Source organism: Passer domesticus, chromosome 5 (assembly GCF_036417665.1).
Source record: "Passer domesticus isolate bPasDom1 chromosome 5, bPasDom1.hap1, whole genome shotgun sequence".
Taxonomy (NCBI): Eukaryota; Metazoa; Chordata; class Aves; order Passeriformes; family Passeridae; genus Passer; species Passer domesticus.
Genome location: NC_087478.1, coordinates 16,048,399 through 16,073,605, shown reverse-complemented (window position 1 = coordinate 16,073,605; position 25,207 = coordinate 16,048,399). Strand labels below are relative to the sequence as shown.

The 25,207-nt window shown below is 34.9% G+C and overlaps 1 protein-coding gene across 14 annotated transcripts in view; it reads right to left on the bottom strand.

Moving 5' to 3' along the window:
- Nucleotides 1-1,233: 1,233 nt before the first annotated feature.
- Nucleotides 1,234-25,207, bottom strand: part of TAFA5 (TAFA chemokine like family member 5) — a 466,608-nt gene continuing 442,634 nt past the window's right edge. For 7 of the 14 annotated variants that reach the window (XM_064422126.1, XM_064422129.1, XM_064422131.1 and 4 more), the window contains 2 exons: nt 17,495-17,618; nt 1,234-3,265 (listed from right to left, as the gene is read on the bottom strand). In XM_064422126.1, coding sequence (XP_064278196.1) covers nt 17,496-17,618 — 123 coding nt within the window. In that variant the 3' untranslated portion in view covers nt 1,234-3,265; nt 17,495. Of the gene's footprint in view, nt 3,266-15,303; nt 15,687-17,494; nt 17,619-25,207 lie in introns of all 14 variants that reach the window. The other 7 variants (XM_064422136.1, XM_064422132.1, XM_064422142.1 and 4 more) reach the window with 3 other exon arrangements.

Here is a 25,207-nt window from a genome sequence, read left to right as displayed (position 1 = left end):
ATCTATATCTATATGTAATCTATATCTATATGTCTATAGGAGTCCCTCAAAAAAAATGTTCCCCCTTTATGTCAATGTATTGCAACATGAAGGGAATACATTCCTGCTTCTTTTTAAACCACATTTCAGATAAAACAGAATTTTGGTCAAATGGTCTATGAATTTATCATCTCTCCTTAAAAAATAATCTCTTTGTCAATATGGACACATTAGCTGTCCATCCAGGAATACCCAAGCAAATTTCACCCATTGTGTTTTGCAACATTCCAGAACCCTCTGAATTGGAAGTATATCAAAAATAAAGACTTCAAATTTATTAGGGCTGATCAGAAAATCTGTTATGGAAAAAATACTGAAGTTTGCAATTCACTCAGTAACTGTACAAAACGGAGATAATTCAATTTTTTGATAAAGAAATGCATGTGAAGATATGTATGTTAATAAAAGACATGGTAAAACTTGTACTCTAGCTGCTCTAACTGAAGCTATTGGATGCTTGAGGGCTCAGGCTCTATCTATAATTCTCATTTATTGTGGCTAGAAAATGCTTTCTTAAAAAGAAAAAGAACCCTTTGAATTTTATGGGCTCCCACTAACTTTTTCAGTCTGAATTAATAGATGTGTTTTGACAAAATTTATTTCATCACAAATTCCAAGCTGTTCTTTCTCCAGTGTTCTCAAATTTTAGTGATTCAGATAAAACTGGATGTAAATCTAGATAGTATTTATTTCAAAATCTTATCCACATAAACCAGTGTTGACCAGAGTGAAAATAAAAGAATACAATCTCTTTAGCAAGCAATGGTCATAATAGGCTAAATCACATCAGAAGGTTGAACTTAGAATTCTGATTCTTGATTTCTAGAGTTGCTGCATTCTAGAAACTGAAACTTAATTATAGACCCTAGCCACACACTCATACAGTTGAGACAGATGAGACTAATAACAGTTATTTTGTTTGATAGCCTGCTAATGAGATTGCATGTGTCATCATGATTCTCTCACTGCCTCTTCTCTGAAGGAGAGGATACTTGATTTGTTTTGTTTGTATTATATCCCACTTTTAAAACAAAGGTTAAATCAATTAAAAGTTAATAAAATAACACTGCTGAATGGAAGTGTATTTTATCCCTCTGTATCATTTGATTGATATTGATTTAAGAGGTAAAAATAGATACAATTCAAATATTAAATGATTTTAAAAAAATAAATTGGAAAGCAAAATTCAGTTCTCACACACGAGATTTTAATCAAGTAAACATACAGTACCATATCATATACAATTACCAAGAAATTTTTATTGCCAGAAAAATATAGAAAGAACACTTGGAGTCATGACCCTGAAACACACAATCATTCAAACATGAGCACAGCAAGCCTGAAGTAATGCACAGATCTCAGGGGTCAAATGTAGAAAGTCTGTTTCCAGTGTTCCCATCCAAGGGATTCCAGTTTTTCTTTCAACATAGTGGCACGTGTGGCTCATTATTTTTTAAATGGAGCTCTTGTCAAGCACTTAAAATAAATAGATTCATACAACTCTTTCTCTTGACATGTCATTCTCTCCTCAGAGGATGAGAGAGTGAATTCCATGCTTTAATTAACTCTTTCAGTGCCATATGATAACTAAGAGAAAAAAATCACTTGAATTTTGAAAATTATGGAATCTGGTGCATAGTCTAATACTTTCAATTTAAAACTAGGTCTCCCACTGCAATGCCTAACTATGTTAGACATTCTCTCACCTTAACAAAGCATGAAAAAATAGGATATTTTGTTGAATACAGATACTTATTAAAGACTATTTTAAATATATAAGCCCTATTGTATGTGATTGAGAAAAATTGGACATATGTAAAATCAGTTAATTTTTTTATTCAGGTGTTCTGTAAAAAACATATTGTTAAGCTTAAGAACATGAAAAGTTATACCAGACCCAAAGGTTCAGAATTCAGGATATGTTCCTATAATTAGGTGTTTGGAATGAGGGAAGTCCTGGTAAGGTGTTTGATGATAACATTCATGGCTACATCAAGATTTTGATCAACATACAAAAGAGAAGCATTACACAGTGTAGGGAATTTGTTTATAAAAGTCAAGGACAGCTTACATGCAGGATTGATGTAGTTATCAATGAAAGCTGGTGTCTTAACTGCAGAATGAAAGAAACAGTAGTAAAAGCTTAGCATTAAAGTTCAGCGTCATTTATGGTTCTGCAAGGTTGTTCTGACACACCGTTTACGGATGCAGTGCTGCGCCATTTGGATGTAGGCAAGAAAGGACATGCAGTCCACACAGTGAAGAACGACAATGGATATTGCAAGCAGGATAATTCTGGGAATAAAGGAAAATAAAAATAAAACAACCACGAAAACAGATTTGTAAAGAGAGATTATGTAGGGAATTTCTTTCTTTTTATGATCAGTGTCTGAATTTTCTACTCTAAGTATTTTGACCATCCCATATGAAAAGACATGACCTTAGACTTCATTTATTACAATAGAGAACATAAATCAACTTCTGTTTTGGCAATTGCAGATAAAAATACTTTCCAGAGCAAATACCTCTATGGTCACCATTAGAATTTTGGCTGCGTACACTTATGTCCATGAGTTACAGTATGCCTGCCCATCCTCATTTGATGATGATTTCAGGGAGGCTAAGAACTATCCAGGAAACATTTTGAAAGATGATCTGCAGAATATAGGAACTTCTGTATCTTCTGTAAGGATTGTCTTTGTTTAACCCTAATCAGCCACCGGCTCATTTCCTCTTGGTGTATTTCTCCCCTGGGAGAGAGTTACAAGAGTAAAAGTAAGTCCAGCCAGCAACTCTAAACATTACCCTATCAGGATTTTAAAACCAGTAAGAAGGGGGGAAAATGAATTTGTATGGTTTCATTATGTAGTATACTACATAATGAAATCAAACTCATTCATTTGAGATCTGAACAATGTACATTTCCAGTTTAAATAGATTAAACTTCTTATCATCTACATATGAACTCAATCTTTCCTTTGGGGGCAAAAAAAAAAATCCAAAATCAAGTATGAGAAAGACCCGTGGGGGAGAAAAACACAATCAATAAATCAATAAATACACATTCTACATACTTTGAACTGTTAGCAATATGTAACAAAAACTTGTTTCTCAAATATGCACTCAAATAGAAGAATCTTGTAGTTCTGTGGCTCTTGAAAGCCGGAGATGAAGACGGAAGAACAGCTCCTGAAGCTGCATATTCCAGATTAATATCAAGTCACTCCTAGTGAACAGAAGAAAAACAATCTAAGTAATATTCAAATCATGCAAATTATGCAGCACCTTTTATATTTTAACAATACTTCATAGTAGTTCACTAATGAATTTAGTCAGTTTGGTTTCCACAGTGATGACAAAGGTTTCAACTTCAATTTCACAGTCATAAAAAAATAAATTAAAACAAAAATCTTAGGGTTTAGCATATTTTAAAGTAAAGTCTTAGATGGGACTCTGGTCGCATCTCTGAAACTATATGTTCTTGGTTGTTCTTAATGAAGACAGGATGACAAGGGGTGGAGGGAATATAACTTTTAAGAGGTGATTATTTTCTTTGTCACCTAAAGACAGAATGATAGAATAGTCTTACAGACATGTGTGTTAAAAACACCATTGCAATGCATAATTTATCTTAATTAAACTACAGCAGTTACAAAAGTTCATGGAATCTTCATTACTTGAGATGACTCTTCCCCATCTTAGAGTTCCTGTGGGTCTCCAGCACATGGTGTATGTAATTTCATGTCAATCCAGCATTTACTGCTGAAGCAGTGGTCAAACACTTGACATCTACATGATATACCCCTCTTCAATGTCAGTATTAGGTGTACTCCCTATTATAATTAACAGGGTTAATCACATCAGTGTCACTCATAGAGTGCTCTTGCAGTGTTTACTATTGACCTTATAATTTAACTGTAAGGGGTCAAGATCCTGAAGATAATATATACTTGTTAAAAAAAAAGTAGCTTTGCTATTTAATATATCCTGTATTAATATATATATAAACTACTACCATTATGATTTCCTATATCTTCCATTTACAATTATGCTTGAGATTTCCATTATTAAGAGCCTTTATATCTTCAAAATGTATCACAAAATTGAGGTTCATATGTCAAATGTTATTCATGTATATTCTGTGAATAACTGTAAATGAACAAAACTAGTAGCATATAGATGACATAATTTTTTTAAGATTGTTCTACTTTAATTTCCCCTTGATTAAATTTTGTGAAGGTTGTATTCTAAGATCTGTGATGAGAAGGTATCAGTTCACATCTAAGTAGTTCATTGAGAATTGTAAAACAGAGTGCTGAGATAATTAAATAAGTATTAAGTGGATTAGTTGGTCACATCCCAAAGCTCTGAAAGGCCTTCTCAGTATAAAATAATGCAAAATTACTACAAAATCTGACGGTAAAATTTCAGTCATGGATTTAGCTTTGTGACAATGAGCTTTTACTTTCTGTTGTATTTTCTCCTTGTCACCTTACAACAATCATCAGTCGTGACCATATTATAATTATTTGCTACTTTCAGTATCAGTTTACATGGAAGAGAAAGAGTCTAGAATTTAAATTTGAGTCTTTGTAATTCCTGGATGGATTTCATAAAACATGTAAAATATGGGACCTACTAATACTGTTTATTTCTACTCTCCTAGAAAATAAAGAGTGTCATACTACTAGAATCAATGTGTCATAAGTTCTGGATATTTGTTATTTGTAGATAATGACTGTTTATCAGGGGACAAAAGGTCTTAAATTGTTCATATTTCACATTAAACTCTGCTTATTATTTAACTATTGTTTATTTTGAATTTATACTTATAGCAGGACCAAAAGTTTCAACTTGAATGGTATCTCAGAAAGCAAATAATATTTCTCAAGAAGTAAACATACAGAAAGGAGAAGACATTGGATAAATTGGATAAATACAAAAATTATTTTTAAAGAGAGTGACCAGACTTGTTTACATAAGTCACTTTAGGACTACAAGTAATACCTAAGGGAAGTGTTTGCCAGTTTTCTCATTCCACTTTGGAAATTTAAATTATTCTGCATCCTGTCCAATGACAGAGTTCCACTGGCAGCCAACTGAGGTGACCATGGCATGGTATGGCATCCTGAAGTGAATATTCCATTTCAAAGCTGAAAGCTATGAACAGCTAAAAGCAGCTCTAAGGTTTCACTTCAAAAAACTTGGTGTCTTTTTCTCCTTTTCTTATAACAGTGTTCCAATTGTCTCTTTTTCTTTTGTTTTTAATCTGGCCTGGAGAAAGGTACTTGAGTAAGCACATGGGAACTGTTTCATCACAGAGATTTAAATGCATGTTAATTAAATCTAAATTCAATCTAAATTCTTCAGAGTGAAACTGTACAGAAAATGTTTCTCTTCCTTGGAATTTCCTGGATTAAATACCTGATGAATTAGTTTTTAATTTAATCTCTAATTTCTTGGAAATAATATTTTTTGACTTATGTGCCTCATTCTTTTCTGGGTCTTCTATCATTAATAACACTGTTATATTTTTATTCTGTATTGTGCATATTTTACAATACCTTTTCCTGTCAAGCCACATCTTCCTGGAAAACCCTCCCATTTTTATTCAAGTATTGATATTTGATGGATTTTGCTTTAGATATCTAAAGAGAAATCTTCTTTTGTCACTCAATTTAAGTCCTCAGTAAGATAACATTAATCTTCCCCAAGGTATTTCACTGGAGATACTTTTATTTGGAAATATCACTGGGTGCAGCTTTTTAAATACAGACACAACCTAAATTTTTAAAGTATTATGAAAGGAATTTTGCTTGAATAAGCCAAAGACTTGTTGACAATGATTTACAGTTTTCTTTAAAAATATAAAAAGAGAGGCCAGAGCCATAATTAGTGGGCAATAGACAGCAGTGTAAAATCAGCAGATAATTATTATTGGTTATTTACTTCCACACTTTCCAGGTGGCTTTAGTCAGCAAAAATCATTTGTTAGTAACAATCTCATGTATTACCATAACTCTGTATAATACAACAAACTACATATCTTCCTGACAAATTTTGAAATAAGGAAATTCCAGACCATTCCAATTTTATATGCTCATTGTTTTGAAAAAAAATTTCCTAAAGTAGATGGCCAGCTATCTGTAAACAAACTATAGAATGTTTTGCAAGAAAAACTTTTTTTCTCCCTGAAAATAATAAAATTGGTATCAGAAAAGCACTTGTTTAAAGTGTTACATATGTTACAAAATAGTTTTTAATGTCTTTGTCTATAAATATGCAAGCATTTAGGTAAAAGGAGAGTCAAACAACAAAGAAATAATCATTACAGAAAATTTATTATTTTTTCTATTTGACTTCAAAGTTGTCAAGTCTGGAATTTCTGGTAGAAACTGTAAACACACACAGACAGTTCATTGCAAAAACTCTATCAGTTAGAAGGTCCTTTAAACTGGAAGGGAAACTGAGATATAAGAATGTCTTTTGAAAGGGCAGAATCTCTCTCCCTGTGTAGAAAAAAAATAGATATTAGATCTTAGAAAGGTAATGGAAGAGAGTACTGAGAAGATACAGGGAAGTCATAGTCATAGTAGAGGACATACTGACTCATAGTAGAGGAAATACTTATAGTACATGTCTTTAACCACCAGTTTTTGAGATATTTTCTTTTCACTACTGTTTTAAATTACCTCTTTTCAGGCTGAGAAAATTAGTAAACTGAATATAAAGTTTTCCACTGAAGTGACTTTATGCAAATGATTCATTAATGCATTCTCCAGGATGTTGTCAGCCCAATCTGTTTCTATCTTAGCATTAACTTCATAACATATGTTTGCATCTATTTTATGATACTGGTAACACTTCTATCATGTGAACCAGGAATTGGCCCCAAAACTCCTGAGTAGTAGCAGCTTGCTGTACAATACAGGAAACTGTTGTGCAGATCCCTTAAAAAATGATTTAAAACATTCCCAATAGATTGCTTAAATAGATTGCTCCTTTAAAGAATTGTAGAATAAATAAATTGGTTCTATTCATAGCACCTGCTGGTGAGTTTCCTACTTTGTTTCCTTACTATGTCAGATTTGACATGCTGTTACCTTGACTAATGCAACCTCACAGGGCTTAAAGAAACTTATATGCCAGGAATCAACAATAAAGGGCATCTCTGCTTTGGTTTGCACACCTTTATTTATTTAAAACAATGAAAGTATCTTTTTCTTAGTAACAGAGACAGTACTTACTAGTTCCTATTGGCTGTTTTTAAAATAACCAAGAGCTACAAATAGTGAATAAGTGTTCTAAAGACTATACAAATGAAAATACTTTTCCGATTGCAGTCTTTTAAAAAAAAACCTTCTTTAACTGACAAAAACAGTGATTTGTACATAAATAGCCAACAGCAAGTTGATATTGTGTCTCTTTTGCTCTCAATAAAAATGAAAATCATAACCCCAAAAAGCTTTAATTTTTTGGCGCTATTAAAATTTTGATAGCTGTCTTTACACTTCAGTTTGAAAAGCTGTCTGAATGATTCCAAATTAATTTTTTGAGAGTAGCAGGTTGCAAGAGCTTAGAAATTTTAAAATGCTACCAGTATAAAAGGCATTAACATCCCACCGAACAGGGACTGAAATGCTGGATCACTTCTTAAGCTGTCTCATGAGTTTTTGAGTGAAGAGTTATTTTTCTACTGAAAGAAAGAAGACCAGGAGCTGAGCCAGTTATGCCATAGAAATGACATAGTGGATGTACAAAGCTCGTCGTTTCCACACCACAGCTGGAGGGAGAAGGATGAAGAAGAAGAGAACTGACAGCTTCAGATAGAAGGGTCTTCTCCTTCTGCAGAAGCTGTTGCCCCAGCTTCTCCCTTTGGAGCTGGCAGCAAAGGGAGCCCAGCTTTTCACAGCTTTGATACAGCAGGGAATGAAATGGTGCAATAACTGGCTGTCTGGGTCCAGCAAGAAACTGGCTTGGAAACCAGTACAATCAGAAGCTGCTCAGCCTTCTCCCTAAGTTATCATTCTTAACAATTGCACTTCAGCTACGCTTCCACTTTGTTCTTTTTTGCCCTGCTCTCATGAATCATACACTTTGATTTGCACAGTGATGCAGCTTTGTTATATAATTAGCCTATAACAAGTGGTCATGGTGAGATATGGATTTGAAACTGCTGGACTGAAATGGATATTTTATCTTTATCACCAATTTCTTGCATGATTCATAAAACTCTCTATGTAAAGTTGGCAGGAAATAGTAGCCCATGGGCAGTAATTTATTATAGATGCTTAGATAGTCTACAGTCATTTCTTTTTAATTTGAAGAGCATATCTACCTGCAGATATGTCAGAGTCCTGAGACTGAAAAGCAATAGGATTTCAGGTACTAACTCTTGTGTCCTCCATATTTTCTAACTCCCTAATCAACAGATGTGTATTTTGAAATATCTGATTTCTCTGTGCAATGCACAGGCTTTGCCATTCACACATTTGTTTTCTACTCAAATAGAAATTAGGATCTAATATATAATTCCTAAAACAGTGGCAGCACAAGAATAACTGTGGGAAAATTTCTATCTCTAACCCCACTGTAGGATCACGGTGCAAGCTAATAAGAGGTTGTTTCATCTTAATTTCTTTCAACCGACAAATTTGCATCTGGATACTGTAATATTCAAATTTGGGGACAAAATGTCATCTTGGATTTTTCTCATTGACCTGTCTGTGGTGGATTTCATCCTTTTTCCCTACAGGTTTTCACTATTGCTATTGTCACTGTGACTGATACTATTTTTTTACTGCTAAAATACAAAAGTAAAGCAGATATTCTCAAGTCTAAACAAAATAGTCACCAGGGACATCACTATAAGGGGCATAACTAGACCCTTGGGAGCACAGCAGGAGAAAATCATTCCCCTAGAAGATTCTGCTTCTGAAGTTATAGCTGTGGAAAAGAAAATAACAATCTATATAAGAGTGAAATCCAAGGGTAAGAGAAGGAGAATGAAATGAGGTAAAGAGACTCATTAAATGTATTCTTTAAGGAACAAATGAAAGACTATATCAGAGGTCAGTAAACAAAAACAAATTACTGTTACTCTGGTTTATCAACACTTGACGCATAAATATATTTTTATTCCCTAAATGAGAATATTTAGAGTAGATCCTTGGATGAGCTGGAGCTCACAGGTTTACTTCATAAAGGTCTTTTCTCTCCTAAATTTGAGTTTCAAAGAAATATTACTAGGAAATAGCAGAATCTCTTTCTGACATAATTTTACTTACTCATGAAAGACTATTGAAAAAGTAATATTGGCTAAGCATTTATATTTAAAATTGTATGTTTTAATATAAATACAAAACCTGGGTGTAACCAACTGTGTAATGTGTAATAATGTACAGCTGTGATTTTAATCTGTAAATGTGTGTAAGACTTCTGGTGTCCTTCAGGAGTTTGCACATATGAGAAAGAATGAGTTCATCTGAGAAATTTAACAAAGGAGTTAATCTGAAAACCTTTCTAGAACCTCTTCCTTCTCTATTTATGGTACTCCTACTTATGGATCATTAACTGTAGGACGATTCTGCTTTACATAAAATAATATTGTTTCAAATTGTTTTCATAAAAAGACATCTTCAATCACATTCCCTACTTGTGTTTTGTCCCTACTTTGTCTTCTGGGTTTTGTTTTGTTGTGTTGTGTTGGTTTTTTTGCGTTTTTTTGTTTGTTTGGTTGGTTGGTTGGTTGGTTTGGTTTGGGGTTTTTTTCTGTTTTGTATTGTATGATTTACATGTGTTTTCTCCTCTGAAATGGCGTTAGTGTGGTTGAAAATAATATGTGAGGGTAAGTGTAAGGTAAGTGTCTGCGCCATTAAGGTTATCTGGTCAAAGGAGTCATAAACAAGAACACACAGAGACAAACCTGACCACACAGATAGCAGGGGTTGTGATATAAACAATTGTGGTTAGTCACCCAAATCACTAAGGCCATATGGATGGTGAGAATGTTCCTTTTTTCAGTTGTAAGGATAAGGAAGGGGAGGAAGACAAGACACAGACATAAAACCTGAGCAATTAATGCTTATAAAGAGAACAGGAAACAAACCTGCTCATTAGCACTAAATTATGTGCTCTCAGGAAGCTGCAGGCAAACCAGGACACTGGTTTTTGGTACATGGGAGGAGGTCAATGAGAGTATGCCAGCTGGTGAGACAATGTGCAGGGTAAGGGCAAGCAGGGAGCGACAAAGTGAGGGGCAAACAGAAAATGGTGTAAAAAGGAGCAGCTATGTGAAAAATGAGGTCAGTCAGCATATTTCTCTGACTGAGCCCTGTGTCATATCACCTCAGTCTATCCTATCTTATCATATTTTGTTCTTAAACATTTTATTGTTACTGTACAAGCTGTCTTGTACTGGGCAATTAATTCTGCTATAATTAAGAAACCCAGACTGCTCCATAAAACCTGCCCCTGGGTTGACTGACAGGAACCTCAACCAATTATGCTCCATCTCGGCTGCAGACATCTCACTGGTCCGGGAGCTGGTGTCAAAGATCAGACCAATGAGCTATCCAGACTGGGTTTTTCAAAACACCCTATATAACAGGGGCTCATACAATAAATGCTCTCTTTGCTACATGGATGTCAGGGTGTGCGTTGTCCTTGTCTCTAACCATTGCCCCAAAAAACATGAGGATATTAAAGTAATATTTTCTTAACTCTCTCTTTGTGTAATCCTATTCTTTATCTTGTGTGTATTTGTGTAATGCAATGGCTGAATTACAGCTGCTGGTGAGACCTGTATATGTGTGAGTGGAATTTGGTGCCAGCCACTGGGGAATGGGTACCCCTAACCTGTGGTGTCAGCTATGGGAGCAAGTGTGGTCTCAGTCATTGGAATGAGTGGGCATTTTTAACCTCCACACATGGAGTAGGAATGGTGCAGATCCCAAAAAACTCAGGACACCACTGTGTGTGAAGAGCTCTTTGCTCATGGATGGAGTGGTACCACAGGACGGAGGCTGTGTGCCATGTGCTGGCTGCTGGGGCTCTGGGCAGTGTGTTTGAATGTTCTCAGGCAAACCTTAAGCTGGACCAGCTGACAAAGGGGCAGCAGGGGTATCAGGTGGGTGGAGGGTTCACACTGCTTGCTGGGGCACCAGATTGTGGGGCGCTTGTGTGAGTGCTGCGTGTGTGCAGTGATTACCAAGCTGGACCAGCCAGCAGGGAGGAGATCTGTGGAAGGGGAAGGGTCCAGGTGGCAGGAGTCCCAGGCAGACAAAAGAGCCTTGCTAATTCCCGAGGGAACAACAAATGTGCACGTGTTTGTGAACCTGGAGAGCGCTGTGTGTGTGCCTGCAGCAGTGACCTCCTGCCTCTGCAGCCCAAGGACTGTTGAAGGCAGTGCCTTGTATGTGACACCTGTGTGACCGCCCACACCAGTGTGTATGTGTGTGTGCGTGCGTGTGTGTGTGTGTGTGTGTGTGTGTGTGTGTGTGCATGTGTGTGTGTGTGTGCCTGTGTGTGCCTGTGTGTCTGTGTGTGCATCTGTCTCTGGAATAAGTGAGCAGCATTGTTAGTGGTTGTACCTGCAATCAGGAAAGCAGCCACTGTTCCCCTCAGCCTGGGGACAGACCCCTGGTCCTCAAAACTGGCTCCAGCAGCTGGGCAAGCGGGACTCAGCCAGAGCACTGGACACGGCCATACTTTTAACGTCTCTTAACATGACATGTATGCTGTTCAGCAGAATTTCTTTATTAAACTTGTTGAAGGAAATACCACACACTTTAAATCAGTGCAATTTTTAGTTGAAAAACATGTATGTTGTTAATATGTATTTGTCAATATGTACTTGTTAGTGACGCTGCAACACTTACCAATAAGTTTTTTATTACTAGGCTCGTATTATGATATAAGAATCTTAACCTTATATCTGAAGCTAATAGTGTAACTTTAGCTTTCCTTTTGTCTCTCAAATAAAAATTAAAAGAAAACAGTATGATAAATTGTTTGCATGTGCAAAACTATTTTTTTAATCTCTCTTTTGCTATGAAAATATAAAATGGTAGACCTTTTGTGGATAAAAGACTGCTAACAGCAGCAGTCTTGATATTCAGATTGTAGTAACATATAAGTCAATGAGCCTGTTAGTTGTAAGTCTTTTGAACCGAGGAGCGAAACACATGTCCAGACTCTGATTTGATTCTAAATCAAACTGTTTATTTTCTTTTCAAATTTGACTTTCATAATATGAAAATGAAAGGAGCATAGTATAAAGACAAAAATATTTCTACATATTTAAATAGGTTCAGTATAAAAATAGGTTCATGATTCTATTTTCAGTGACAAGTCAAGATTGTGTCTTTCTTATACTTAATTAAGTATCTGTCAAATTTTCTTCTGAAATTGTGGAAATCCGCTGGATAAATAATTCTTGTGTAACTTTAACCTTAGTGCAGAGACCACTTTTATATTGTTTTTGAAGATGGCTCAGATTTGTGTAGAAACTGAATGTTCATTTTATGAAATAAGGGAGTATTTAGTTAGAAAGCTGATACTTTTTCCCTAGTTACAATCTAAGAAAAAACTTATCTCCTAAATTGCATTAGCTATAAAAAATGGGCATCGTTTGGTGTCTCAAGTAGAGCATGCAAAGAGCATCTCAAGGAACCTACACATGCAATGGTATAATGCAAATGCCTATCACCAAGCCAACAGAATATTCACTCACATTAGGACCAGAATGTATGTGACCTGCTGAAAGACCTCAGGAGTGGAAAAAGGAGTTAAGATGTTTCTGAGTCACATTTCACCTTTCTGAATCCCTCATCTTGTCAGTCATAAGAGTTGCCCAGAACAATTTTGCCTGGCAGAGCAGTATAATTCTTTTTTCTTTTTAGAGATTCCTCCATAAAGAAAAAAAAAAGTATATATATAAATATTAGAAGTTAGTTAGAAATCAGGATAAATGATGCTCACTAGGTGGATCTAGGCTATCACAAAACAAATTTCTTAATCCTTCCAGCATTTGTCAGCTCCTCCCACTCATCAAAACAGAAGGTGGGTGTTCTGAAACTTTCATGATCTTCAGAGACTTCCACAAAGCATAAATAGTGTATGTTGCACAAAGGGAGTCACATCAGGGAAGCAGGACTTCTTCCAACAACTGTTTGACTCAGGGCATGGATTCATAAGCGAATGCCAGTTAAAGACATGTACTGTTTGGTGTGGAATCACATTTTTTTAATCAGCACAAGGAACAGGGAGCTGAGCCAGTGCAAAAAAAAACAAACAAACAAACAAACAAACAAAAAAGAACAGACCCAAAAACATTTCAGGGGTAATGTGATCAATAAATTTCAGTCTCTGTCAGGAGCCTGATTAGCATATCCCAGATGTAGTGGAAAGGACATACAGGGCACCAATAAAAAGGTCAGAATACAGCATACAGCAGTAATTGTGTGCTGCTTATAAAGAACACCTACAGGGCTGTGTACTGCCCTTAGTGAAAGAGTGAGAGAACTGACTGTAGGCATTTTTAATTTAAGAAAACTTAAAGGACAACATTTTACCTTTTTCCATAGAAAATAAAAATCAGCCATTTACAGAACTACTTAACAAAAGCAAATAAAAGAAAAGCCAAGGAATCTTGTCCCCCAATAAAATTCTAAATTTCTCCCAAAAAGAGCTGTATCTGATCATCTATCTAAATATGTGTTCAGATCTTAGCTCTTCATCTCCCAATTATTATTTCTGTTGAAGTTTAACTCTAAATATGAAAATAGATGAGCCAATTAACTGTTAGATTGGTGTTAACATCTGCTTTAGTTCTGTTATTTTTAATAAATGATAAACAGTATAGTGTTCCTCAATATAAGATTAATACAGTTTAGATTTATGTAGCAGATTACAGATTACTCTGTCTTTACCACTACTGGAATCAAAATAAAAACTGCTGTTAAAGAGAAAAGGTATAGTGAGAGACTGATAATGTAAGCATTCTCTGGGTGCAGGTCAGATGAAATTAGTTTACACACCTCTTTTTGTTGAAAGGAAGTCATTCAGTAAGAGTTTCTGACTCTTAATGTATCTGTAATATTTAACATGAGAAACCAGTATCAATCTTCCTAATAAAAAATTGAGAATATGAGAAGGAAGAGGTATTTTTCTGCATGCATTCAGCATAGCTGGTAGTCTCCCAGTCATTCATGTCTATACCTGCTGCTCTAGAAGCATGCCAGCATAAACGTAGTCTGCAAAATGTCATCCTAAAATAACTGTGTAATAATCCCTGTGCTACTGCAATCTTTTTCTAAACTAATTATAGAAGTCAGAAGAAACTGATAGGAATCTAAGGAAAAAAAAAAATTACATCTTTCATTCTCTATAATATCTATGGATCAAAATCCAGCTAGTTCTATGGGGAAGACATAGCTGAACCTTTGCAAATACCTGTGTGAGAGTTTTTCTGGTCTGAAACCAAATCTTACCTGAGTAAGAGTGCCTAACCCAATATGTCAGTTTAGTATCCATGCAAAGGAAAAAGCCATATTTATGGCACATATGTTAACTATAACCTTCCTTCTTTTTATTGTGTTCTACTGTCAGACTCTCATATTCCTCTCCTTTGGGACATTGGCTCTTTTGGTTCCCACTTTTCAGCCTGTAGCAGAGGTAGCATGAAAATTAATTCCTACTGAATTTCTAACATACGCATATCCTGATATCTCAGTACTGACTTGTAGGTTCCTTGTACTTGCTGTAACTATTTGTAATTTATTGATTAAAACAAGTAAAAACATAGCCATCAAAATATTTAGCATTTGTAAACTATAGGTCTTCAATTATACAACTAAATTCAACCTGATCATGTCATTATGTAGGTAATGCTTTGAGTCCTTCATAGTGATTCTTCCAGGCAGAGCATATTGAAGAATGTCACAGAGTTTCTCGTGTAAAACAGAAGCAGCATGTTCACACATCCTAGCTGGCTGCAATTTCATGCTGAGAGTAGTATATGTGCTCACTGGTAAGGGAGGCTGGCTACAGCCCAACAGACATCTTCTTCGTCCCTGTTTAGATATAACGTACATATTTGTAAATCTGCCTACCACGATTTCTAAAACACTGCATTTACTTAAGGAAAGCATAATCCTGCTGAACATGCCATAAGAGAATAGACTTGCATAAGCACAAAAACACACAAACAAAAACCGACAAAAAGCTCCTTATTTTTCAGAGAAATTGTATTCCCTTACTAACCTCTCACAAGTAGCAAGAATTCATATTTGCTGTTTGCCTCAGGGAAAGAGTCCAGTAACTATGGTTGATATGGAAATATGGTTTCTACTGTAGCCTCACATGCAAGTAGATTCAGTCCTTTCAACTGATAGCAGAAAGGAAACATTTTATGCTTTCTTCTCCATCCCACTTAGACTATAGCAAATTGTAGTGATATTGTCCTTGTGTTTCATAGAAGGAGGTACAGTAGCTCATACTCAGCCAGCTGCAGCCATTCTTTTGCCCTATGATGTCTCACACATTAATATGAAGCTTACAGACACAATCCAGGACTTTCAGGAGACTAGCAATCTTTCGAAGCAGCAGCTGGAAGCCAAGAGGGGAACGCTAGGGCATACACCTGTCTAAAAAACAACAGAGTAGATGGAAGAGGGGACTCTGAACACTTTGAAGTTTATTACTAGATCTGCAATTCATGTAGCAATATGAACATAGCAACTGATCCTACATCCCTTTAAAAATTAACTTCCATCTTTAACAGCAGAGTAAGGCAGCATTCCATAACCTTTGCATTTTCTCCCACCTTTCTACATGCTGGGAAGGAAGATTTGGGGTGAAGATTGCACATGCACATCTCTATGCAGCCTATAACTCTCTTCAGACAGCAGTTGTAAAACTGTAAATGCATTAAAAAAAAAAAAAAAAGTTAACTAAAGGCTCTACCCTTTCTTCTTGGGGGATGGCATACCACATCTAAAGGCATCATCTCTTTCTTTCTGTTTTTCTGAGTAAGACAGCATACCCAACAAGTGAATGATGCGGTCCCTTTTAGGAAGGTTCCAAGTCAATCAGAAGCACAAGGGGCATATGATTTGTCCTCTCCTGCCTTTACCAGAGTTTAATTCACAGGCATTGCATAAGCAAAATAAGTCAGACGAATGAGGCTGGAAATGTGGTTAAATTGTTCGACTTTCTGTCCTAAAATACTTCGTATCACACACATTTTATTTTATCTTTCAGGATGTCTTTCTTTTTACACTCACTGCTTTGGCATTCTGAAGGGCAATGCTCGTTTTAAAATATGTATAGACTTCATTTAAAATAAATGAATCTAAAATCCTCTGGGGCAAAACCACGTTTGGTGTATCTCTGCTAACTTCAGTGGAGTTACACCAAGGTTGAATCCAGGCCTACATCCTTTCATCATGAGCTTAGAGAAAAACAAAGAGACACCATTAAAAAGATAGGTTATTTTACATTCTCTCATTCATTGACTAGCTTTGTTTTATGGCCTTAATAAAACCTTATATTAGTGGGATTTCATACATTTATCTTTATGTTTGATAATGTTTTTGAGCACTGTGATAAAATCAACGGAAATTAATGTAATTGTTTCCAGCCAGATTCAATAACTCTAATTACCAGCATTTCTAGTCTAACTGCATAATATGCTTAACTATCCTATGTACTGAAGAAAATTTAACTACTGCTGACTCAGTGTGCTTTTATATTTGTATATGGATAACAATCAGAAGAGTAAATAAAGAAAAAAATGAATTTGCAAATTTCTGTTCATCACAGAGCTATCATTATTGCTGAGCTCCATAGAAATATGTGAAAAATCCAATCAGGAATCTTTTTTCATGGTGCATTTATAATTAGAGAAAATTGTATGAACCATTATATGAAGAAATGTGGCAACACAGTAATGCAGTTTTAAATTGAAGAACATCTATGATATCCTAAAATAGCTAACGCTTCCTGGTATGACATATTCATGACTGTTTTTCTACTCTTTTACACCCTTATTTTTGTATTCCTCTTGGCTGAAAATATCTTCAATGGTATCACGTGGTCAAAACAACACAAAGAAAAAGATTGTGTCCTGATTTTTTATCTAAATTTGATCAAGAGAAACAGGAAGAAATTATAACCTACTTGTATGCAGAAAAATTTTAAACACACATCCATTGAAATAATTCTGTTGCTAAACTTTAAAAAAAAGAATTTATATATTGCTGATTTATGGGTATTTTGGTTTATGCAGATATTTCTAGAAATTTTCATCTAGAAAATACACCATAAAACATAGGCACGGGGTATAAAAGTTGCTGGCATTTTTTACCTTATCACACTGACTCATGTGACTCTAAACAGTATATTCTACAATATTTTTAAGTTACCAAGCAATTAAGGATGATGTCTCTGTTACCTTAAGAGGAGAGACTGAGAAGAAAGACTGAAGAAAAAAGATCATAATGTTCACTTGTATGATCAGTAGAGGTGGAGGAAGTCACTACCATATGATAGATAAGCAAAACACCAACTTCTTCCCCCTGAAAATTAAATTATTTATATTTCAGAGACAGTAGAGATCTGGAAAATGCTTTTGCATTTTCTGTGCAAATGAATGTGTTTAAAGCTTGTTGTGGATATGGGATTATAATTAATTCTTCTCAAGGCTGCAAATACAGTGATTCACTGAGTTTATTACATGGGGCTCAACAAACCATGAGATTTAAATACATATACATCACACTCTACCTGCGTTAAAATAAACATTGTCATTATATGATAAACACAAAGTGTAGAATTTTTTTCTAAAATTCTAATTTCCTATGAAGAATGTTTTCTGTTCATTCTTGAACTTTACAAAGTAAGTTTCCTATGAAATATCAGAATATGCCCTAATTTATTTTACTGCTTATATGTTCCAGCAGGGCATTTCAATGTGCATCCCTATGGAGTTCACTTTTACTTGTCCACAAACCCATCTGAGGCATAACAAAACCACAAAAATCTTCAGATCTTGTATAACATACATGATCAGAAGCTCAACTATCCATGACTGTTTAATCTGAAGCAAATATAAAGCAGAAATTCCCAGTTAGTTTGACATGCTCATCACATCTTTTTTCCTCAAATTGAAAAAATTAATTTCTCTGCGGAGTTAGTAGCATAGCACCTCTACACTGCTCACACTGCTCTAAATCCCTGAGCTTTGTACTGTTTGTCTTCAAAGTCATCAAATTTATCAAATTGCAGAACTGGTAAATAGTTAACAGTCCTGCATGTCTGTAATTTTTAGAATGACATGCTAGGTCATGTTTATGTTCTCAGCTTGCTTTGTCTATTTTGGTTCTTCTCATACTCTGGCCTGCTGGTATATTTTGTTTACTGGTGCTTGTGCCAAGCCAATTTTTTTTCCTCTTCTTGTGGAGACCATCACCTTTAGAGTGACTGTGGTGATTACAGTAAAATCCAACATCTCAAAGAATCAGAACACTTAGTCTTCCTGTAATAAACATTCAAGATAAGGGATGTAACTAATATTTTTTTAATTAATTGATTTAAAGAACAATGACCAGATTCACTCAAGGGGATGCAGAGAGTCTCAGTAACTCTGAACATCAAAGCTTAATTTAGTTCTCAGACTGCAGAGTGATACAGTGCCCTAAGGAAGGTACCTGGAAAAACAGGCTCTCTTTAGAGCTGGGTATGTTTATTTTTTGATGTTCAGCACTCTAAAGCTTCCTTTAAAATAATAAAATATTATATCCTAATAAAAAATCCCCTATATTTATTTCCATAAAAATGTTTACTTCAGTGGATATTTTTTTGAAAATCAATGCTTCAAAAAGTTCTTTAATATAATTTGACCTTGGGTTTGTTTATTATCTTTGTAGCTAGCTATCATTTTAGTACCAGCCTTTTGATCCTGGTCTTGATTTTTTTTATCCCTTATTAGAGTTTCACATCCTCATCTGAGCTGTGTCAGACAGAAAACAGAGTTTTAGGTACCACACAATGAGCACAGTCTCAGGTGCTGGTCTAACACCCTTCAGATTGCTGAATATATACAGTAATGTCCACCAACAATGACAGTGCACAACTTTACATAGATCAAATTGCATGCTATAGAGCTGAGGAAAATAGTGATGTTTCACTTACCTTTTGAATTCTACCCCTTTTAGTTGTAACCAAGATTAAAGATGAGGAGAGGAAAATAAATTAGCAAAATTGCTCCACAAGGAAATGTAAAAGTTATTGATTATACGAATGAAAACATATTTACTATAATACCTAGAAGCCAGTAAAACCAGGAGGAGGATTTTTTTCTTTTGAGCAAAGTAATTATTAATAGTTCATTCATAGATTACATTGTCAGAGGTGTTAAGTTTTTAATAAAAAGAGTTGAACATTTTTGCCCTGATGTAGAATACAAGTGCTTTAAAGCAATACAAGTACTTTCAATTTTATTATTTTTTCTCACTGAATTTGTTGGGGGCTTTTTTCCCAGTATTCAAACACTCTGATATTATTTGCTGTCCTTCAAGGAAAATGTTATAAAGTGCTACAAACCCAGTAGAGTTCTTTGTGCATCCGTCTTGGCATACTTCCCTGGGCTCTTCTAGCCTCAACCCTAAGGGCAGCCAAAGGCAAAAGTATTTTCAGCAAACTAAGAAACACTGTAAGCTTCAGGGATTTCTGGATGACAGATTTTAAACTGTAACCAAAGTAGAGGTGTGATTAAAAATAATGAGCTAAAACCTCTCTCTGAATGGTAAAGGAAAGTGTACAAATTTATCTTCCTTCAGTGTTATAACTGATGACTGAACAATTTCTAAGTTATTCACAAAAGTTAAAACCAGAATCAATCTATAGGCCATTGGAGCCATGTTCCTAACAAAGCAGTAAAACTTGACTTTAAATTTTGTCATCTCTTTTTTGCTTTCAGAATTCAGGTGTTCTGAAATTGCCCTTGCTGTATATAAGGTGCTGATGTCAAATGTCTATACTCCTCTTGGCTCTTAAAGATTTTCATTCCTTAAAGTCTGAAGAAAGATCGCTGTTTAGTCTGGAGGAAAAAGAGGCTCAGGGGGGACCTCATTGATCTTTCTCAACTATCTGTCTAGTTTCAAGTAAAAAGGCCAAAGGAAATGGCCTTAACTTGTGCCAGGAGAGGTTCAGATTAGATACTATATTTTCTTTTCCTTCTCAGCTAAAAGTGTGGTTAGACATTTAAATAATTTGCCCAGAGACTTGGTAGAGTGTTCAAGAGAGGTCTCGGCATGGCCCTTGGGTACATGGTTTAGTGATGATTGTGGTGGTGCTGGGTTGGCCATTGGACTAGATGATCTTGAAAGGCTCTTCCAACTTCAATGATTCCATGATTTTGTCATTCCTAAAGAGTGTATAATCACAACAATAAAAACAGTTGCTTCTTCTATAGCTACGTCAAACTAATTAGCAAAGCTGCATTTAGAAAGGTTATGGAATTAAAATCATGTAAAGTAGTGAAATTTATGGAAGCATTTGTGGAATTAGGAATTAATTCAGTGTAAAAAAATATTTATAGTTACAAATTTGAAAAAAAATGTGCACAAAAACCCAAATCCATGTGAACAATGGTAAATATGCTGAAAATTCTGCCACACCACCTCAGAGTAAGTGTGGTAGAAGAACATGGTACATTCAAATTTATAATACAGTTTCCTATTCCAGACAAAATACTTCTCAGGTGTTAAAAAAAACAGGAACCTTACAGTGAATATAAAACAAAACCTGTTTGTATTTTTTCCAAGTTCCTTGTTTCCTGTCTTTGCACATAGAAATTTAAACCTCTTCAGCAGGTCTTGAACCCAGGTTTAGACACGTAGAGTTCTTGCTTTTCTTGGGTCACAAGGCCTTGACTCACCAACTCACAAAATATTGTTCTATTCCAACTCTACATCCAAAATAATTTGATTAGTTAAGATTAAGATGTCTTTCCAAACAATCCACAGTCCTCATTCAACCAAAGTGGGTCTTTCTTTTATCTTTTCTTTTCTTTTCTTTTCTTTTCTTTTCTTTTCTTTTCTTTTCTTTTCTTTTCTTTTCTTTTCTTTTCTTTTCTTTTCTTTTCTTTTCTTTTTTCTTTTCTTTTCTTTTCTTTTCTTTTCTTTTCTTTTCTTTTCTTTTCTTTTCTTTTCTTTTCTTTTCTTTTCTTTTCTTTTCTTTTCTTTTCTTTTCTTTTCTTTTCTTTTCTTCACTTGTAGTGTGCAATAGCTTTCCTTTATCCAATCCCTACCAGCTTTTTCCATTCCAAAGTATGTTAGGAATAAATAGAACACACTTTAAACTCAAAATCAAGAACATACTGTTAGATCTAACAAACTAACTGAAGAATTATTTCTTCTCCAGGTATAATGATACTAACAATTATATAGCAATTATAATTCTAAATATATACTTTTAAAAGGATAAATACTAACTTGGTGTATTGCTCATCTATTCTATGCCCCTCTGTACCATTCAATTTCACTCCACAAGGCAGAAGAGGATATATTTATATTATATTATATTATATTATATTATATTATATTATATTATATTATATTATATTATATTATATTATATTATATTATATTATATTATATTATATTATATTATATCATATCATATCATATCATATCATATCATATCATATCATATCATATCATATCATATATATTTAATATCTTTCTTTAATATATTTATTATATTATTGAGACTGTGAAGGTGGTCTTGGTGATTTCCTTCTTACCTCTAGGAGTTGCTTAAGAACATTTTTATAATTGTTAATACACTTTACACCTTACTCATACTTCAGTGGTCTGCAAGTCTACCTAGATGTGAATTTGTTGTCTATTATGTGTTTCTCTTATGCTGGATACATGCTCTTTGTTGTGTTGCCACACTATTCCAATGATAAGAAGTGGTTAATCACTGGTAGGTGGTTCACAGTTCTGGGACCTCCATATTGTCCTGTGCCTGTATTTTCAAGATCCTTAAATACAGATATCACATCACCAAGCCTCCAGTGGCCTCTGCAGAAGGGTACACACTGATTTACTACTTCTATCATATCTGCCAGACAGTGTCTAAAATGGAGCTGCAGGTTTTAGTTGAGGCAACTGAATATCTTCTAAAGTTCCTACAACTTTTGTGAGAATCTGTAGTCTAATGAAACAGGTAATAAAAATACAGTAATTCCCCAATTGGCAAGAAGCTATAGAATTCAATGCTTATCTGTCCAGACTGAGCCTGTTTGTCACAGTCTGGTCAATCACACACCAAGGTCAGAATCAGCTCTAAGAGATGTTGGCATTTACTCTGTTTTTAATATTAGGTTACCGAAAGGAGATGAACATACAGCTGAGGAGTCTTGTGGGAATTTCTCTTTTTCTGTCTTCTGCTTCTGGAATTTCTGTTTATTCCTGGAATAATTTATGTAACAATACAATTTGCCTTGCATGTGTCAGAAAGATGACTTTGGTCCTTGCTTAGCACCCTGACAGCCCTGAAAGATTTGTTCACACTGATCCTCTGGAATTAGACCTGTTCCCCATAATTATTCTGTCCCTTCAGACCATAATTCCTTTTCATTTCATCAATTAAGCTGTCCAGTTCTCGCAGTTTCTCAGCTATTCTACCTATTTCACGGATTCAATTTTTATATGTAAGTCCTACATCAATCACTTTTTCATCAGCTGGTTAGTGGTGGATTCACTTCTCTTCCCCACCAAAGTTTCCATCCTGTCTCCTAGAGTCAGGAGGAGAAGGAATTGTTTACAGCAGGACTTTCTTGGACTCTGAGCCAAGACTGAAGGTAAAGGAAATTTCAAAGCCTTTTGATGACATTTTCCTCTTCCGAGGGAAGAGCTGCAAGGATGCAGAAGGAACAAAGAGAAGAAGGAAATATCTTTGTACTGAAAGGACAAAGATTCTGTCCTGGAATTCTTGTTATTTTTGTATTTTCCTTCCCGTTTACTTTAGGCAACAAAGTCTTCATTTTTTATACCTCAAGAAGATAGGTCTGTTAAAAAGTCTTTTTCTGCTTCAGAAAAATTACTGATTAGACAAATTTCCTAGGTCACTGAAAAATTCTTAGTAGTCCCTGAAAAAATGTTATTATTGAAATTTTTTACTGTTGATTGGAAACATTGTCATGGTTAGGAATATACTGTATTATAAGTAGATTTCTTATACATTTATATTTATGCAGCAGGCAACAACTATTTGTCATTTAGTTATACTTATTGTTGTAATTATTTTAAGCCTCCAGTTTTAACCAGATAATTTTAAAATATACCATGTTTACTTTCAAGACACTAAGAAGTTTCTGAGATGCAGATAACTGCAGCATTTGTAATTCACATATTTTAGCTTTAGGTTTTGTATTTGTTATTTGAATAAGTCTCTGGACATATCTATTTCAAAGTAATAATGATTTATATGCTAAATTTGTAAGTATTGCAACTAAATATATATGTCTATAGATTAAGATTAAGACCAAAAAAAAAAAACAGGTCTGTGGAGTTATTTCCGCATTTTCAGCAAAAATAGCTATGACCCTTGGTGGTGCTAAGTTCCTGTAACCAAGGTGAGCAGGCTTAATAGGTTTTTGACAAAAGAAGTCAGACAATTAAGTGGAATTGTCATCTTGCTCCATCTTCCTCACTTATTCCAGATGCACTTATACTACTCAATCCTTCACCCCAAAAGGAGCTTTTATTTGCTCCTGATGCTGCTTATTTTGTTTGTTTGTTTTTCTTTTCCCAGTCATCCTCATGGACTTGGTAATAAGTGCTGCTTATTCACAGTCCTTTGTGCTTACCTTCTTCATTGTTCTCTAACTGGAAAGAACCCTGATTTGGATACTTCCTAGGACCAGCTTCACAAATATTCCTTTGTTCCTATGGTGGGACATAATGTGTTGACACATTTCATATGCATTTGTGAAAAATATCTATACATTTTATTTGGTTATGTCATCACAGTACTACAAAGTACATATATACTCTTATTGGTCACATAATTACTATGCAAATTTTGGACAATCCCATCCTTGGAAGTCTGGGCTGTTCTCATTTATGATCAACAGATTAATTTGAAAACCATTGCTTTTGTTTGTTTATTTATTTGATTTTGGTATTTTGCCATTGTTCATTTAATACTGATTAGGATTTATCTGAATCCTTTTGTGTTATGGACGTTGATCATTCTCATGTTTCATCCATATTAATGGATCAAATTGATGCCATCTAAGAATGTGATCAGCACAAACTGTCAGCCACATTGCCACATCATTTTACACCAGCCACAATTCTACACTACTCATCCTGTGGGAGGTCCTGTGCATTGCATCATGTTCTGTGCACAATGGCTGGTCTGCATCTTGCTTAGCTGAAGATACTTACAGTGCAGAATTCCTTGCCTCAGCTAATTGCTTTAGGATTTAGTTATTCATTTCCTTTTGTTCACAAAGGATAGACATTTTTAGGGTGTCATTCAGCTGATGAGATGAGGCATAACATGACATGCTATTTTCTTTCAATTGCCTCTGAAGGTAACTAGCTGAGGTACCTGTATTTAGCAGGACACCCAACTTGACGCCTAATACAGGATATTTACACAAAGTTCCCCAACCTGAAATAGTGTTGTCTGCATGTCAATCTATTTTTCCGTGTAGCTGAGTAATAAGATTCTAACATTGCAATGTTTAACTTGGAAAATCCAACTATACAGCAGGTAGTACATGGTTGAAAATCCAGACCAATTAAGATTGGTAGAACATTGATGCTATAGTCATTGTATTTAGGGTCAGAAAAAAAGGCAGATATATTTCTTTTCTGCAGAAGTAGCTGTAGTAGAGTTAGTCAACTCTTTTCTGCCTTTCTGATTAAGTCAAAGTCAAAAGTGGTTATGTCTTCCTCCTTTTGGATCGGCTTGGTAAGCTATATTTGCTTACATTACTTATCTTGTCATTTAGAAACAGGTGCTACTAAAATAGCATCAGTATATAATGTATGTCTATTTTAAAATTTATCTTCTTCTTCTATCCTAAATTTATTTCATATTTCATCTTTCCTGTGAAAATGGATCTGAGTTTAATAATGTGGGA